The sequence below is a fragment of the Cibotium barometz genome, chromosome 58 (genome assembly GCF_041138505.1).
Source record: "Cibotium barometz isolate CiBa-2024 chromosome 58, ASM4113850v1, whole genome shotgun sequence".
Lineage (NCBI taxonomy): Eukaryota > Viridiplantae > Streptophyta > Polypodiopsida > Cyatheales > Cibotiaceae > Cibotium > Cibotium barometz.
Window position 1 is genome coordinate 33,030,494 of NC_141103.1, and position 17,698 is coordinate 33,048,191.

The 17,698-nt window shown below is 39.4% G+C and overlaps 1 protein-coding gene across 1 annotated transcript; it reads left to right on the plus strand.

The window, feature by feature from the left end:
• Positions 1-954: 954 nt before the first annotated feature.
• Positions 955-2,839, plus strand: LOC147606179 (stress enhanced protein 2, chloroplastic-like). Its single transcript, XM_086792748.1, has 2 exons — positions 955-1,519; positions 2,438-2,839. The coding sequence occupies exons 1-2, from the start codon at positions 1,097-1,099 to the stop codon at positions 2,687-2,689; spliced, it is 675 nt and encodes a 224-aa protein (XP_086648874.1). The 5' UTR covers positions 955-1,096; the 3' UTR covers positions 2,690-2,839.
• Positions 2,840-17,698: the final 14,859 nt, after the last annotated feature.

The window sequence follows — 17,698 nt, forward strand, 5'->3', positions numbered from 1 at the left end:
GAGAGTGTGTATGTGTGCATACGCATGTGCGCGCATGTGTGTGTGTGTGTGAGAGAGAGAGAGAGAGAGAGAGCGCTTCTATGTGTGGGAGAGTGTAAGAAGAGAGAGGGAGTGTGTGCATTTGTGTGGGGGTGTGTGTGTGTGTGAGAGAGAATGAGCGAGAATGAGCGAGAGAGAGAGAGAGAGAGAGAGAGAGAGAGAGAATGAGCGAGTGAGAGAGAGAGAGAGAGAGAGAGCAGGTGTATATGTGCGCATGTGAGAGAGAGAGAGAGAGTTTTAACATTTGAGAGTGTGTGTACGTGACAGAGAGAGGGAGAGGGTCATGTGCATGTGTGTGTGTGTGAAAGAGAGAGAGAGAGAGAGAGAGATGGTTGTAGAGAGGGAATAGTTCTTTTCTGGAACCTTGGTCGGCCGTAGTTGGTCGGCTACAGCAATAAGCGGGTGCAATACTAGTTTTCATAAACTAATTTGTAGATAAATACGTGGGATATCTCTCACAAAGAAGCCCATGAGGCATGATGCGGCGGAGTGTGTGTGCAACGACATCGAAAGTCTTGAGTTCGTTCCCCATTGCGCTGCAGGCATGTGTGACCTCAATGATGCGCTCCAATGCCAGAAAATGCTCCAATGGTTAGCTCGAGGCAACGCACTTGAATGTGCCCTTAGCTGGAGCCGGAATGGTGAGCATCATTGGTTGTCCTCTGGGTGGAAAATTATGAATCCGAGGTGAAATTTGGGATCTACAGTCTACTTTTATTTTGATTGATTGGGAAAAAAATTGTCATTTAATTATGGCGGCGGAAAGCGCATCTTTAAAGAGCGGAGCGACGTGGCATGGTTTGGACCTTTTAGAAAAAGGGCGCCACGCCAGCCATGTGGGGCCCGGCCACACGTTAACATGTGCGCCACATCGGACACCCATGCTCACGGGGGATCTCTTCCAGACTTCCGATGTCTTCACCCTTGAATCTCCGACACTCCCTAATTCCTCGCCGTCCCCGTCCTTCACCTGGTTGCCCCTGAGCCATAGCCCTTCCGCTTCAGCGCCTATCTCTGTCGCAAACCTGATACCCTTGCCCCACCCTTAGCCCCAGCCATGGCTTCTTCTCCATTCAACCCTCCATCCCTCCGCCTTCACTCCTCTGCCTTCTCCGGATCCGGCTACGGAAACGCCCTTATTAGACCACCATCACAGCGACCGGCCTTGGTTCTCAAGCTTTCGGAACGGCTCGTAGCCCTTGCCATCAACAGGACAAACGAGGTTTCCATGGAAGCTGGAAGTTCTGAAGCCCTGGTTCCATCTGATGCTGCTGCACCCAGAGAGGTCTTCATTCCTGAATCTTCTGGCTCCAAGGTCAACTTGCCCCCACGGATGTGCACCCTGCGGGAGTTTGGAGAAGGAATGGTGGCTGTTGATTCTGATGCCAAGATGCCCACTTTCTTCCAGTCACTCGCTGCAAACATCGAGTTCTCTGCGAAAGTCCAAGACTGGGAGATTCTATCTGGCCGGCTTGCCATGGTAAACTCAGAATCTGTGCTCTGCTTTCAGTTCTACATATCAGTTTATGTCCATAGCTAAAGGGATCACCATTACTTTTGTCAGTTGACTTCTTTTTCGTTATGCACTCATAATACAAACACATATGTACATGTTTTGCACACATAATAATATGAATCTATGCATCCATATGTAGTTATACATACCTCCCACAAGTATAACCTATGTATCTATGTGTACATAGCGTGTACATTTTGCCACACATACACCTTCACATAGTACGTATGTCATACATGTCTTCATCATAATATCAGCATGCATATGTGCTTCTCCAAGTACTGTGTGCACACACGTAATACCTTTATCTATGTATTTGTGTATCAATAGTATTTACATCTCTCTACACCTGCATATCTACATGCAGATTCATACTTTTGCCATCTATATGTATGTATGCGTGAATGCATGTTCTAACTCGGTCATTGTATGCATTATTTCTTTTGCCATTCCTACTCACATGTGATTGTGTGTCTATTCACATAACTACATGCTTATCTGCAAATTGAGCATGTCATTTCCATGAATGTACGCATGCTTTATATATAGAATCAGACATCCCAGTTTCCTATGCCTAAATACATGTGTGAGAATGCTTGGTTTCTACATAATATCAATATGTGCTTACGTACAAATTAACATGATTGTTTCTCTTGTTTCCTTCTGCCCATTTTGCACCAGTCCTTGCATCCATGTGCACATCATCTAGGTTAAAATTCTGTGCGGTTATGAAGTGGTTCTTAGTGATCGAATCTGTTGATAATTTTGGATAAAAGATGGAGCGCCCTCTGATTTTCTCCTTGATTTCCAGTGACTTGAATTTGTGGTCAGGTCATGTTTTTTTGGGGTATTCTAGCTAAGGAACTCTTTGCGTGTCTGCAGATGGTCTTTGCTTCTGCTGTGCTTGTTGAAGCTGTAACTGGCAACAGTGTCTTTGAGAAGATGGATCCCCAAAGACTTCTTGAAGTCTGTGCAGCTATTCTTGCATCCGCCTTTGTGGCTGCTGGATTCGCACTAGCACTGCAGGCAAAAACTCGAGTAGCATACACTTTCTCAAAAGGCTATGAAAATCTGATGAATGCCTTGATTGACAATGTTATTGACAGTCTTCTATTTGATAGGGAAGATCCCTAATCAATGTGTTCTGTCACTTAATGCTAATGAGAAAAGGGAAACAGATCTGTCTAGTTATTAAACATCTTACTCATACAGACATCTAAGGCAATGGCTGGAGCGTACACGATAGTCAGATGGCAAAATTTATGCCGTTTTTCCCTACTAACAATTTCAAGGGTAGTATTGTAGTTATGGATGTTGCAGATGGATGTACAGTCTGCCGCCCTTCCTGTGCAACACTAGCAGGAAGCTGGACAGTCAGTAACAGTTGTTCTCTAAGCAACTATGTATATTCTTGTATGTTTGACATCGTATGCTCTATTGAAATTATAACAAACAAAGCCAACTGTGACAACTATTACAAAGTTGGTAGTTATGTGATGATGAGTACAATATGTATGTATAGCTATGCCAATACAGATTTGTAATGCTTGAATTTTTAGATAGACAAAATCCTTCGACATTTGACTGACGCATTAAGACTTTTGACGGAGAGAGAAACTGGAAATGTGCAGTATTGACTAAACTGGGGAAAAGCTGACTGTCCCCACCACTGGAATCACTGGCTTGCTTGTGGCTGTCTGTTTAACTACATGATGTTAAGCCAGAAATGCAGTTGTTTTTCCCGTCTCTCAAACTGCGGAATTGTAGTAAGATTGTTGTAGTCTTGACGTCGGACGAGCAAATGAGATGCTCCCCTTTTGCACCCTGAAAGAGTGACGGCTGCATCCATCGCTCGATCGTCGTATGAGGGGGATGGATATGTGCTTGGCAAAGTAGAGGTGAACTATGAAAAGTATGTGGGCAATTGGTTAAGGCAAACAGCCTGGAAATTTATTTAATCCTGGATCACACAATGAACTCCACCACGGGAGTTGTGTAATACAGGTTCATGTGTGACGATTTCAACCTGAAACCATTGTAGTGAAACTGTGGTTGCATCGAAACTTTTGTGGTGAAACTCTGGTCGAATTGGCAAACCCATTCTGTTGGACAGGCGAAGATGGCGTTGCTTGGATCTCCCGCATGACCTTTTGCCTTGTAGACAACTACCCACTTCTTGATGCCGTTAGTCAAACCATGGTGGTCTTTTAGGGATGTGCTGAAAATCTCTAGAGAATGTAGGGGAGAGGGAGAGCTTCAAATCCTAGCAAGCAAACACACACACAAGAGAGAGCGCAAGACACAAAGGAAAGATGGATGGTTGAATTTTCTTTTATCTTCTTCTTCTCTACTCAACCAACATAACATACAAGGGTCGGTCTATAATATGAACTCAACTAAATGAGCTGGTGTTATAACTATGTTAGCCTCTAGTAATCCAAAATGGATGTTACACAGCATGTCATCTCATTGGTCACATATCACCCATAATTTTACCAACCATGCCAGTGGTATAGATGTGGAAGCTATCACCCAGGCGAGTTATCAATATCCGTCACAGTACTAGTTGAGCTCGATATCTCAACAATCTTGCGTTCCCTCTAACGAAGTCATGGAAAAAGGGAAGATGTGATAAATGAAGTCATGGAAAAAGGAAAGATGTGATAAATGCTTATTTTACAGTTGCTAGTCTCTATAGCATTATTAAGTTTGGCCATTGTTAGCACCAAAAGTGAAGTCCTGTGGTGAACTAATCAATGAAAGAATAGTATGTGTAACTTGTTAAGTCTTGGGTGGGACACGGTTCTTAGTACGATATGTTGTCATTTTTTGATTTACTTGTTTTAACTTTGGCACATTGATTGCCCTGTTTGGATACAGGGAACTTATGAAGCAGCCTTTGTGTGCAACACACATCTCATTACACAACTAAACGTCATTCAGCAATGAGGTAGTTTTGATTTGCAAGCACCATGGTGACACATCAATCAGCAAGACACTCAAGAGCAGGTGGTGAAGTGTTTGGCAGGATATAGGGATGATTTATCTTTTCAGTGGACCTACCCTCTTTCTCTGTACATTATGGGTTCCCTGCACTTTTCACTTGTAAATCATGTGTGTTAGGAGTTTCTAAATAGCGAAATTGCTATACTATTATTCAGTAACTCGTTTACTAATGCGCTTTTTGCTTGTCCTATTCCCCTCCCCTCACCTTGTCTGTGTTGTAGCACGCTCACGCACAAGCTTCAACAATTCATAGTTCATCCATGTCTATCGGCTAATCACAATATGATTAATTGGAGAACAATGTAAGTGCATATCTATTAGAGGCTGATTTCCTCAAGATGTTTGGAAACCGCCTTCTTTTTTTTCGGCCCAAGAGAGAAAGGATGAACAAGCAAAAACATCACCAACAGTAAGATTATGCCTAGAAATATGGAAAGGATGCCTAGGGGTAAGTTTGAAACTTGCATGTAAAGGATGGACAACAATATGGTTGAAACTTGAATCATCAACATCTTTTCTTAATCACCCTCCCCTCAAAAGCAACATACTTTTTTAAGTAAAGGCCAATAAATGCTCGAATAAATGTGACTCCAAAGGCTTTATGAAAATATATCCTAACTTCTAAGTTCTTCATGATGCAATGCTATATTTGCAAGAAGTACTCATTTACTTATGAAATGATTCTTTGTGTCATTATACTTGGTTTGTGCATGGTAAATTGCTAACACTTGTGTTGACATATCATCCCAAAAGAAAGATAAGAGTAAGGCTGAGAAAATCGTGTGTATAAAGTAGCCTTTTAAGTAAATTGGCTTTGGCATGCTAGTGTAGTTGTTAACTCCAATCAACGGTGTGTTCTGGAGGCAAGCTCCACAAGCCTATGAGTTCCAATGTAAGCTCCTAGTATTCACAAAGATGTGGCATCGCATTCATCTTTTTGTAGGTTGTGAGTGGCTAGCCCTACAAGTACCCTATCCTCCTCTATCCTAGAGGTGTTGAACAATATACTACTAAAAAGGTTTTTCTCTTGTTTTTTAATATATATTGTTGTTTGCAAGGGGTTTTGAGTACTGTCACACCAATTTCCACTCTCCTTACCCTATCTCATATTGTCTTTTTACAAGGGGTTTTCACTACTTATCCTACTCCTATCTCACGAATTTCCACTCTCCTCCACCTTACTCTACTTGTGCTATTACAAGGTCAGATTCCATTAGGGGTATCTTGAACTAGTTACTCTAGAAATATACTAGAAATTGTCTTAGTTTCAATTTCTAGTCTCCAATCACCAATACCCAGAAAGAGCTACAAGCTAGTAACAAATAGTCAATTGCCATTCTAGTCACCAGTTCTAGTTGACAAATTTTAGTTTCTTATTTTAGTTACCAATTTAAAAATCACTAATTCTAGTTGCTAACACAATTCACCACTTGGAGGAAAACAAATGTGAGGTAATTTTCCCTTCGAGCCTTCCTCATAGTAAACATTGGTGTTGGCCTTACTATTTCCTCTTCCTCCACTTACCCTTCTCGTCCCTTAGCCTAGATTTCATCCCTCCACATCTTCTTCTTTCACCCCATACCATTTGTTGTGCTCTTGAAAGTAGAAAATAAACTAACCTTCCAAACTCCTTCATAGTCATAAGCCTTCTCTCATCCTAGAAATTGCTAATGCTCATACACATAGAATCTTGTTTAAAAAAAATTATACTCAACTAGAGTAGAAATCTACTCCTAGGTTGTCCATTAAGTCCTTCCATTCCATTTTTTGTCCTTAGAAGCTCTATGTTGAATCCAACCCAAGAGGGGGAATGCTTCTAATGAAGCTGTAGCCATGGAAGCTTGTATCTTGAATCTACCACTACAGCTATAAACCTATAAGAGAGGAGTTGTACCTCTAGGATTTTTGCATATGTGGTTGCTTTGAGGAGCCTCTTAAGACACACTTTCATAGTGGCATTCTCTCCTAGTGGAGCCAGTTGGTAGAGGTAGATGCTATAAGTGCAGATTCAACTATGCTTATAAGAATTGTCCCAATAGAGTGATAATTGCCCCTGTGGGTAGAAGCATCTACTTTCACTGTGATGAGCCTTAACGTGTTAAGCTTATAAGGAGGACTAATTCACAAAGTCCCCTTTAATGCAAGGATCCAAGATGAGGGTGGAAAACCAAAGCCAAGGCCGTGATAAGTAGAAAGCCTAGGCTTCAACGTTGAAGCAAGCAACTAAAGAGCTAGAGGTGCAAGCCCCAAAAGCCGTAGTAGCTCCTAAGAAGGTCAATGAAAGTACTTGCAAGTAGTTGGGATATTTGCATTCTTGGTGAGAGATTAGTTATTTATAGGCAAAATGGCATGAAGTGTGATGTATTTCGCCATGTGATGTATTTGGGATGCTTTCCACACTAAGGATTAGCTTGATAGGACTAACTATCCGTTGTGGTCCTATCTGATGCACCATGTATTGGTCGTTGCCAAATGGCTTTGGAATGTTGTTATTGGCATTGAAGAACACCCTATCTCTCTAGCGCACAACAACATATTATAGGTGCTTTGGATGGTGACACAAGTTTTGATGACGTAATTAAGGCATCTGCCTCTGTACCTCCCACCACAGTAGAAAAAGCCAAGTGGGATGGCAGGGATACATGTGCACATGAATTAGTGGCACTTTCATTGAAAAGAAGCATTATTTCTCATATTCGCTCATATAAAAACTATGAAACATGCTTGGGATATGCTTCTTGCTGCACTTTACCAGGTACGCAATGAGGCTCATACTTGTGCAAGGAGTTAAAGTCCGAGCATATGAATGAGGAAGATTTCGTAGATGAGTTTCTCACAAGAATTAAAGATCTCAAGGAGTGGCTAGCATGCATTGATGAGGCCTATCCGGAAAGTTCGTTTTGGTATCTACTATTCTCACAGCTCTTCCGGATTCATATTACAAGGGTTTTGCATCTACACTTTTGCTTATGATGAAGAGTAACCCCAATGCCCTTACTTTTGATAAGTTGGTTGCAGTACTCTTGCAACAAGAAGAGTAATCTTAGTAAAACCAAACTAGTATGCATGTGGGAGATCAAGCATTTACTGCCAGTTATAAAGGTAGTAAAGGTAAAGCCTTTTCCGCTATAAGCCAATTGCAGAATCATCCCAATCTTCTAAAAAGGATGTCGAGAAGGGGGTGATAAACCTAAGAAGAAAGACAAATGCAATTATCGTCAGTGGAAGCCAGACCATTACATCAATTAATGCGGAAAAAGGCAGGAGAAGGAGAAGCAGAAAGAGTCAGGCATGGTTGTGGTTGATGCATCAACACCAAAAGTTGAAAAGAAGGAGTTAGCAAACTATGCACATGATGATTGAGCATTCATTGTCAACTACAATTATGATCCTTCTATCCTTGAGATATGTATGTCACAATGACAAATCAACATGGTACTTTGATAGTGGTGCTAGTACATTACTTCTCAGTGTGATTTATTTTCCTCACTTGAGTTTGCTACTCAAGGACGAACAGTCACGTGCAAACAACTCCTCATATCTAGTAAAAGTTGGTAAGGTTATTCTCACTACCATAAATTGTGAAACAATCACTCTCTCAAAAGTCTTATTTTTGCTAGGCATACACAAGAACTTGCTGTTAGTCTTAGAGCCATTGCTAGGATAGGTGAAGTGGTCAGATTTGTTGATGACAGGTGTACAGCTCATGACCGGAGTGATGGAGACATCACTATGGTATTTGGTACTCTAAGCCATTGGATTTACAAGTTGGACATGTATGAGAGATTCACACATAATGCTTGTTCAATTACTACCACACGTGCTATGAGTGACATGCAGCTATTGTATGCTCACTTTGGTCACTTGAATTTTGGTAATTTATTGTGCCTTAAAAGGCAAGAGATGGTGTCAAAGTTGCCAAAGCTTGAGGTCCTCGCCGCCAACAAACATGTATGTGGGGTGCATTTTGGGCAAGACGCAAAACGGGCATCATTCTCGAAAGATGGATCAGTTAGGGCTATCCAAAAACTACAGCTTATACATAGTGATGTATGTGGTTCCATGAGGACACCATTGATTGGGAAATATCTCTACTTTGTGACTTCAATTGATGACTGCTTCAGACACACCTGGGTGTATCCGTTGAAGGCAAAGTCAAAGGTTTTATATGCTTGCGACACTGTTTCTATGGCTAAAAATGTGCCTGCATATAAAGTTGGAACCCTTTGTAATAGAGGGAGTATATGTCAAAGGAGTTTCATGTATATATGGTTGAAAGAGGTATAAAACATCAATGCACAATGGCTTATACATCTAAGCAAAATGGTGTGGTTAAGAGGAAGAACAAATCTCTCATGCAGATGGCACGCTGCATGGTTAAAGGCCATGATTTGCCTCACGTTTTTTGGTTGGAGGAAGTTATGCATGCCACTTATGTGTTCAACAGATGCCCCCCTTATGAAGCTTGGAATGGTAGGAAGCCCTTTGTGGCTCATTTGCATGTTTTTGGTTGTCTTGATTATGTGTGACACTTATGTGCTAAACAAATGTCCTCCTTATGAAGCTTGGAATGGCAGGAAGCCCTCTATGCCTCATTTAAATGTTTTCGGCTGTCTTGATTATACTCTTGTGCCTGAGCAACAATGCAATAAACTGGATGATAAGCTAATAAAAAGTATTTTTGTGAAAATAGCTCATAAAGTAAAGGATATAGACTCTACTATTTGGCCACAAAGCGGATTTCGGTGAGTAGAGATGTTGTCTTTGTTGATATTTCAGTTCAGTCCATGATTTTATGTAAAAAATAATAAAATGTATGCTCATAGGACATCTTTGATACACTCCTACCATTGGTAAAAAGGCCATCGGTACAAAGTTGATTTATAAGCTAAAGTGTAAAGCTAGTGTTAGCATTGATCGCTTCTACAAGGTAAAGCTTATTGCAAAGGGCTATGCTCAAGATAAGGGCATAGATTTTGATAAGACCTTTACACTCACATCTTATACGACTGCAAGATCAGGTGTATTATTGCATTGGTAGCACATCATGGTTGGAATGTACATCAGTTGGATATCAAGATTGCCTTCTTAAATGATGAGACCTTTGCACCCACATCGTATGACTACGAGATCAGGTGTATTATTGCATTGGCAGCATATTATGGTTGGAATGTATATCAGTTTGGATATCAAGATTGCCTTCTTAAATGGTGACGTGCATGAGGAGGTTTATGTATCTTAACTCATGGTTTTGTTTTGAGAAGGGGTAGGAATTTAAAGTATGAAGGTTAAGAAAAGCTTTATATGGCCTTAAGCAGGCACCAAAGCATGGTATGAGAAGATAAACACATACTTGGTTGCAAATGGTTTTTGTAACACTCTAACTGAGAGTATCCTCTATGTAAAGAGGAGTAAAGATTGTTTTTTGGTCATCATTTTATACGTATACGTTGATGACATGTTGCTCAGAGGCCCTAAGAGAAGAAGATTTTAGCCTTGAAGCCTGAATTACATGTGTCATTCGAGATAATAGATTTAGGCTCGTTGCATTATTATTTGGGCATACAGTTTATGCAGCGTGATGATGATATTGGGATGTTACAATTAAAGTATATATAGAGGCTACTTACACTGTTTGGTCTTGAAGACTGTAAGCCTATTGTTCACTAGTAGAGATAGGTGGTAGGTTTAGTCTTTAGGATATAGGTGGACCATTCAATGCATCACTTTATTAGCATGCTATTAGGTGCCTCACCTATCTATATAATATCAGGCTAAACATTTAGTTTGGGGTCTCCTAGTTGAGCAAGTTTATGCACAGTCCCCCGAAAGTAAGCATTGGCCAGGCTATCAAGCGAGTATTCAGATACTTACATGGCACTGAGTTCCTTGGCTTATTCTATGTTAAGAGAGGTGATGTTTAGTTGCATGCTTTCATGACATGCATGTGTCTGGACACCAGTGGTTTTTTCTTTCACCGTGGAGTGATTCATGTATATCATGGCTCACAAACTAGAGAATACACACAAAGGCATGTCGTTCTTCTTGTTATTATTCCTATAGAGAGAGGTAATAGCTAGGAAAGGCTCGCAAACTACAGAATACAAAGGTATGCCGTTCTTCTTGTTATTCTTTCTATAGTATATCTACAAATTTATTCTTTTTCATTCTTTGTTTTTGTGAGGATGCCACTCTAATATTTGTTAAGAGGCATCAGAATAGATAGTAAGATGTCCATCTATGGGAAGAAAAGGGAGATGCATTTTTCTTTGATATTCTTAATTTCTTCTATTTTCTTTAGTGTTTATTCAATTTTAACAATTAAGAACTTTGATTTTCTTGACTTCTTCTATTTGTTTAGTGGTCTATTTGATTTTAGCAGTTAAGAACTTGCAAAGAGGTTTTCGATCTTTGAAGAGGTTGAAAGGGTAGATCAAAGACACAAAATTTAGATACCCAAAAAACTTTGAGGTACTTTGATATCTGGAAACTTCTTAGGGAAACCATGCATCTTGAGGTACTTTGAGGTACTTTGAGGTACTTTGATATCTGGAAACTTCTTAGGGAAACCATGCATCTTCTATAGTACATGTTCTTGGAGCATAATTTATCCCAAATAGATTGTTTCTCCTTTTAGATTTACCAAGCACCCCCCCCCCCCCCCCCAAGTTCTAGGACATAGCCAATAGAGTACAACTTCTTCTGATGCCTCCCCTAAATTCGGACTTCTAAATCTGATCATAGACTTGTTCCAAGTGCATGAGGTGATCTTTTAGATATTTAGAGAAAACTAGAATGTCATCGATGAAGAAGCTACAAATTTTCTAAACTAATTGAATTAATGTATCTTTGAAACTCTAAGGGTGAATTCTTTAGACCAAACAGGATCACCTTCCATTGAAATTGTCGAGCTATGGAACTACGAAAGCCGTTTTATGTTTATCCTTTTTGAAAATCTTGCTTTAATGAAAGCAAATTTCATATCCAACTAAGAGAACCATTTTGTAGCAGAAGAGATTTACTTGATCAGATCATCTTTATATTTTTTATCTAGAAGATGTTGATTGAGTTTTCTATAATAAGTCACCATTCTCTTTTTCCCTCTCTTGATCTCATTATGATTGTTAATGAAGAAGGTAGGAGAGGACTAGTTTGAATCATCTTTTGTTGAAATGTATGATGTGCAAGTGATAAAGGGTGAGAGAAAGAGATCATGGAGGTGTGAACACACTCAAATAAAGTGGACATATGGGTAGAAAAGGGATCTAGGATTTCGTAGCCCTTGGTGAACCCTATATAAAGGGCAAGAGGCTTCACTTTTTGTAACACAAGTAACACAATCAAGACATTCATAGGGTGAAGGTCAAGCTAACTTTGGAGTGGCTGAAATAGAAGGTAGTATAGAAGCTTTTTATACATCTTGTGTTCTTGCTCTCTCTCATATATGTTGCTCTATCTTGCCATCAACCATTGCTTCCGTTGTGCATACTCCCCATTATTTTGACATGGTATGAGAGCCTTGCAGAGACTAAGTTCCCCTTCAATTCCCTTTTCTTTCTCTCTTACTATCATAAGCCATTCACATCCTCATTAAGAAGGACGGTTGTAGAAGAAGGTGAGAAGAAAAAAGGTGTCAAAAAGGAAGGCAACAAAAGAGCATCATCAAAGAGGAGATTCTATCATCAACAAGTTCTTGAAGTTTGGAAGAAGAAGAAGAAGAAAATCATCATTGGTAAGAAGAAGAAGAAGAAATGGAAGAGGAAAAAGAAAAAACGTTGTAAGTTCCATCCATGCGTTTTTTTTTCGTCTATGTTTTTCGTTCGATGATTCTCTTTGAAGCGTTGGAGTGGTGACAATAAAAGGAGGAGGAAGCAAGTCATCAAAAAAATGCAGCCGTGCGTTTCTTTCCGTCCGTCCATCCATTCTGCAATTCCGTCGACGTTCCGTCCGTTGCCTTCCGTCGCTGGGTTCTATTGCCGTCCGTCAGACGACTACAACACTTCAAGCAAGGCTAACAAGCTTGTCTTTGCTTAGACAGTTTGGCAAGCAACATTTGTAGCGCATCATCGCAACCAACCAGCAGCATCGTAGCCGGTGCATCAACGAGCAGTTCAATGCATCGCGTTTTTTTCTGGGAAAAAAAATGCAACAAGTTTTCGCTACGTCCATCCATCGGCCGTCCGTCGCTCTACTGACTATAGCCGGTCGTCTAACATCAGCAAGCCTGCAACACCATCTCTGTAGCAACAGAGCTTGGCAAACAGTGGTGCCCATCAACGCGAGCGTCGAAACGCAAGCCGACGCATCACGAAGAGGAAACTCTGCGTTTTTTTTCAGAGGAGGAGAAAAAACGCATTTTTCTTCCAAAGGTTTAAAAAATCTTAGTTTTTTTTAATCAAAGGTTTTTTTTTAAAAAGAAAAAAAAAACCCTCTTTACTAAGGTTTTTGGAAACCTTCCTTTCTACAAGGTTTTTTTTTAAAAAAAACCTCTTGCTCTAAGGTTTTTCGAGCACACAAAGGTTTTCCCTCGTTTCTTTCAAGCTCGAGGCGAGCGGAGGAAGAAATTTTGTTATCGATCTCACTTGGGAAGTGCAAGGCATGCACAATTTCTAAAAACAAGCAAAATCAACGCATCAAGCATGAAATCCAATCCTTTTTTTTAAATGAAATCATATGCATGGAAGTCATCTATCGTATTGTAATGGAGTTAGACACTGCCCTTGTGTTGATAAACAAGTTGTAAGACCTCTCCTAAATCAATGTTCACATTGGTGTATGTATTTATGCATCATGATGAAGTGGAAGGCGGAAGCAAGAAGCATTTTGAGAAGCACATGCATAAGCTATTGAAACATGGGTGGCCGCCTTGTGTTAGTCTATCAGGTAGCTGGACTAAGGAAGCTAGCATGATTGGAAGGAGACATGTATGCATGATTGGAAGGAGACATGTATACATGAAGCGTGTCTACCACAAGAAAGGATTGAAGAAGCACGAAGATGCAACCAATGAAGCCAATGTAATGAAGAATGGTACATCCAAATCCTACTTGAAGATTGTCTTTTACAAAAAGATGGTTTCATCAAAGCAAAGGATCAACAAGGGTGGTGCATGAAACCACTATAGAAGAGATGGTACCAAAGATGTTACTAAGGTTGAGGGGAATTTTGGAAGTTCCTCACATGATAAACAACTCTTCTAATTGAGGAGTGAAGCATGTTTGCTAGAATTGGGAGTGAACCACATTTCTTTATAACTCATCACTTTTGTAAAAGCCTAATCTATAAAGGCTACCTACCTTGTCATCTATCCTATGGTTGAGAGGGGATCATTTTGTTCTTGTATGTCCAATGCTCATCTTGCTCCATATTTGGCATTGTCCCATGGTGGCATTGAGAGAGGGGGTGTTGAAATATATGATGTACAAGTGATATAGGGTGAGAGAAAGAGTTCATGGAGGTGTCAACACACTCAAATAAAGTGGACATGTGGGTGGAAAAGGGATCTACGATTGGCCCAACCCTAGCCCTTGGTGAACCCTATATAAAGGGAAGGAGGCTTCACTTTTTGTAACATAACTAATACAATCAATACATTCATAGGGTGAAGGTCAAGCCAAATTTGGAGTGGCTGAAATAGAAGATAATATAGAGGCTTTCTATATATCTTGTGTTCTTGCTCTCTCTCATATATGTTGCTCTGTCAACTATTGCTTCCGTTGTGCATACTCCTCATTATTTTGACATCTTCTTTAGTTAGTCCCTTTGTTAGCATCTCTTGGATGATATCTTTGCATTCTTTAAGATTATCAGGATTCATACCAGGGTGAGAGGCTTTGGTCGGAGTGGCTCCTTCTTTGAGTGTTAGCTCTATTTCAAACATAGATTTCTCCCACCTAACAAGAGGAATTTTTAGAGAAAGGGTTAGATATTTTTTATGCATTGAAGAAAGCTTCAGTGGAATCCTCTTTATTGGGTAGCTCGACCACCTTCTTGATAGGATTTTTGGTGTGAGAGCAGCTACTCCTTTGATCTTGAAATCTTCATAATGACCCTTTTTTATCTTGATCTTGAAGATATTCTTTTTAGTAGACCACATACATTTCTAAGGTATGCAAAAAGTCGGTACCAATCACGATATCATAATCATGTTTCTTATGGACATACAATTTGATTGGAATAGCTAGGTTATTAAATAAGATGTCTATGACAAATGTTTTTGACATCATAATCATGTTTCTTATGGACATACAATTTGATTGGAATAGCTAGATTATTAAGGAGGATGTCTATGACAAATGTTTTTGTAATCAGCCCTTTAGTCCCATTTGTATAGGTGACATCTACTTTGCGCTTGTTCGTTTTACTGGGTTGAATAAGCCCCAAGCTTATGATTGCACCAATGTTAATGAAGGGGCGAGGAAAACAAATTGATAGTTGGCTATTTTTGTCCTGAGCCTAGTACCCAAAATAATTTCCTGTGATCAACACAACTACTAACGATCTTGATACTTACTTTGAAGGAGTTGGCTAGTGCTTTTGCACATTGTATCTGCAAGGCTCCATTTTGGTCAGAAGCTCATTGTTCTTTGCAACTAGGCAGTCAAGATCAGCTAGGGGCTTAGCTAATGATTTTTTGTACTTTGCAAGATCTGTTTTTAGCTTAATATTTTCATTGGTAAAGGTTCGATTTTCTCCTATTCCCTTGTTATAGTAGTAGATTAACCTACTCAATCCATCTAATTGCTCTAATTTTGATTTGATCTTTGTCACTCCTCCATTATTGTTTTGGAATTTCCCTTTTACTTTGATTGCCACTTTGGGTGGAGATTCATCTCTGCTCCAAGAGAATCCTTTTATTATCTCTGCTATACTTGTTGTAGAGTGAGTTGATTTTATTATTTCTCTTCCTGTGAGCTATCTGACTCTTGTAGTAGTTCTTCAAAGTGTCTATATTGTTACTTTGAAGATTTGAGCTTTATCACAACTTATGGAATTTCCCTTTTTCTTTGATGGCCACTTTGGGTAGAGATTCATCTCTGCTCCAAGAGAATCCTTTTGTAATTTCTACTACCTGCTATAAAGTGAGCTGATTTTTCTTTTTCTTTTTTCTTCCTCTTCCTTTGAGTCATCTGACTATTGTAGTAGTTCTTCAAGATTTCTGTGTTGTTGCTTTGAAGACTAGCTATATAGAGAAACTCTTCTTCATCGTTGTAGACATGTTTTTATTTCTATTGTTATTTCCACCATGTTGATAGTGCCCACAAGTGCTTCCCTATTGGTGCTCTACTTGTTTTCATTTTTGTTTTAGCAGAACCAAAAAAGTGAGGTTTCGTTTGAAAAGCATTGATTTTAATTGAGGTTTCGTCTGAAAAGCATTGAAGATCCTTCTTCTATTGATGGTGGGAGGCTCGGTTCTTCTTTCGACTCTGAAAGTGCTATAAGGATGTCCGTGGAGATATCTCCAACAAGTTCAAAGTCTATTTGCATTTTCTGAAAAGAAGGTCTTTACCTTCTTTTTGTTTGCCTTAGGGTAATCTTTTGTGTAGTAGTCTTTTCCTTTTTTTTGTTTGCCTTTGGGAAATCTTTTGCATAGTGGCCTTTCTTGCCACAGAGAAAACATGCATCCTCTGTATTGACTGCTTCCTCTGTATTGACTGCTTTCTTTTTGAAGACTCTTTTAAATGGTTTTCTTTTGCAAAACCTTTTGTATCCTTTAGAGGTTTCTGGTTTGCCTTTAGAGCCTTTTTGTATAAGCAAATTTTTGTTCCAAAATTTCTTACATAATTTCTAGATTCATTCCAGGTATCACAAAGCTTACCTAGAAGGTTTGCTCTTTTGTTATAGCTTTTCAGCATCCTCGAGGTTATTTTGTCCCAGCACATTTGTTAGAGGGTGAAAAGAATGTGCCTATGCACTTCTCTGAGTCATGTTATGGAGCTGTTGGAGGGCCATATCTTATGTAGCTTGAGGGTCTTTAATGACCTTTTTTGATAATTCCTTTGGATAAGAATTTATGTAGAAATGATTAGCAGAGGAATCATTCTATAACTGTCCTTTTATAGATCAAATGTTGAATATTGTCCTAATATTCATTGATCCTTGTTAGATCACAACACTTCATTCTCTAGAATTGGTTTTTGTAGTGTTCCTTCTCATTAACTAATTCTCCAAAAAACTGTTTGAGCATAATCTTTTCAAGAGAAGCTATCCCTTTACTCATTTCCATGGTTTAAGTTTCTATAGGGAGTCGGCACCAATATGTTCTCACATTTCCTTCAAAGGAAGTGAGCATGGTGAGCATTATGTAGTTGGAATCTTTATAGATGTATTTCTGAAGAAGTATGCAGTTATTTTATCAAGGATAAATCTAGCTTGTTGCATTGTAAGGCCATCTAAGTTGATCGATTGTAGTTCTCCTTTGTTTAATAATTATGCCTTTTCAAAGGGCCTACTTCGATGTTGACCTTTCCATTATTTCTCTTGATAAGTTTGGCCTTGGCAAGGTGCTTGCTGTAGTCGAAGACTTTTTAAGAGATTAACTTCTTTCTCCAAACAAAATGTAAATGATCTTTCTTCTCCCATGTCTTCATCATCTTCTATGCATCTGACTAAGAAGGATGGACGGTTAGTCAGAACCTGAGGAGCTCTTCTTGTGATATTATTTATGTCTTTATCAGGGAACTTTGTACCATTTGTACATTCATGAGAGATGCATTCTCTCCATTCAAAATCTGCTTCTAAGAAATTAATGGGATAGAAGAGGCTTCTTACAGCATAAATGTTGTTGTTTGCAGACTTTATGTCTACTTCCACACATTCTAATGCTTCTTCATCCTCTGAAACTATAGACAATCCTTTAACTATTTCAAAATTAGGCTTTAGATTTAAACCTTATACTTTGACTTCATTGGCTCTTTTGGCAAGCTTCATTTTTTGAACATCTCTATGACATCCTCCCTTTTTCTTCTATAGCTTTAATATTGGCCCTTTGCTTCCGAATGTCATCTTCCCTGTAGTAAGGCTGTATTGCCACCACCATTTCTACAATGATAGAGGGTTTGTGGGTTAGCAAAGATAACTCATAGACTTACTATTGTTGTTGAGGATATCTATACAGGATTAACCACAACCCCACCT

Excerpts from the sequence above, each read along its gene's own strand:
- LOC147606179 (XM_086792748.1), top strand. The coding sequence starts at position 1,097 with ATGGCTTCTTCTCCATTCAACCCTCCATCCCTCCGCCTTCACTCCTCT. Across the intron at positions 1,520-2,437 it reads TATCTGGCCGGCTTGCCATG|ATGGTCTTTGCTTCTGCTGT; the intron begins GTAAACTCAGAA and ends GCGTGTCTGCAG.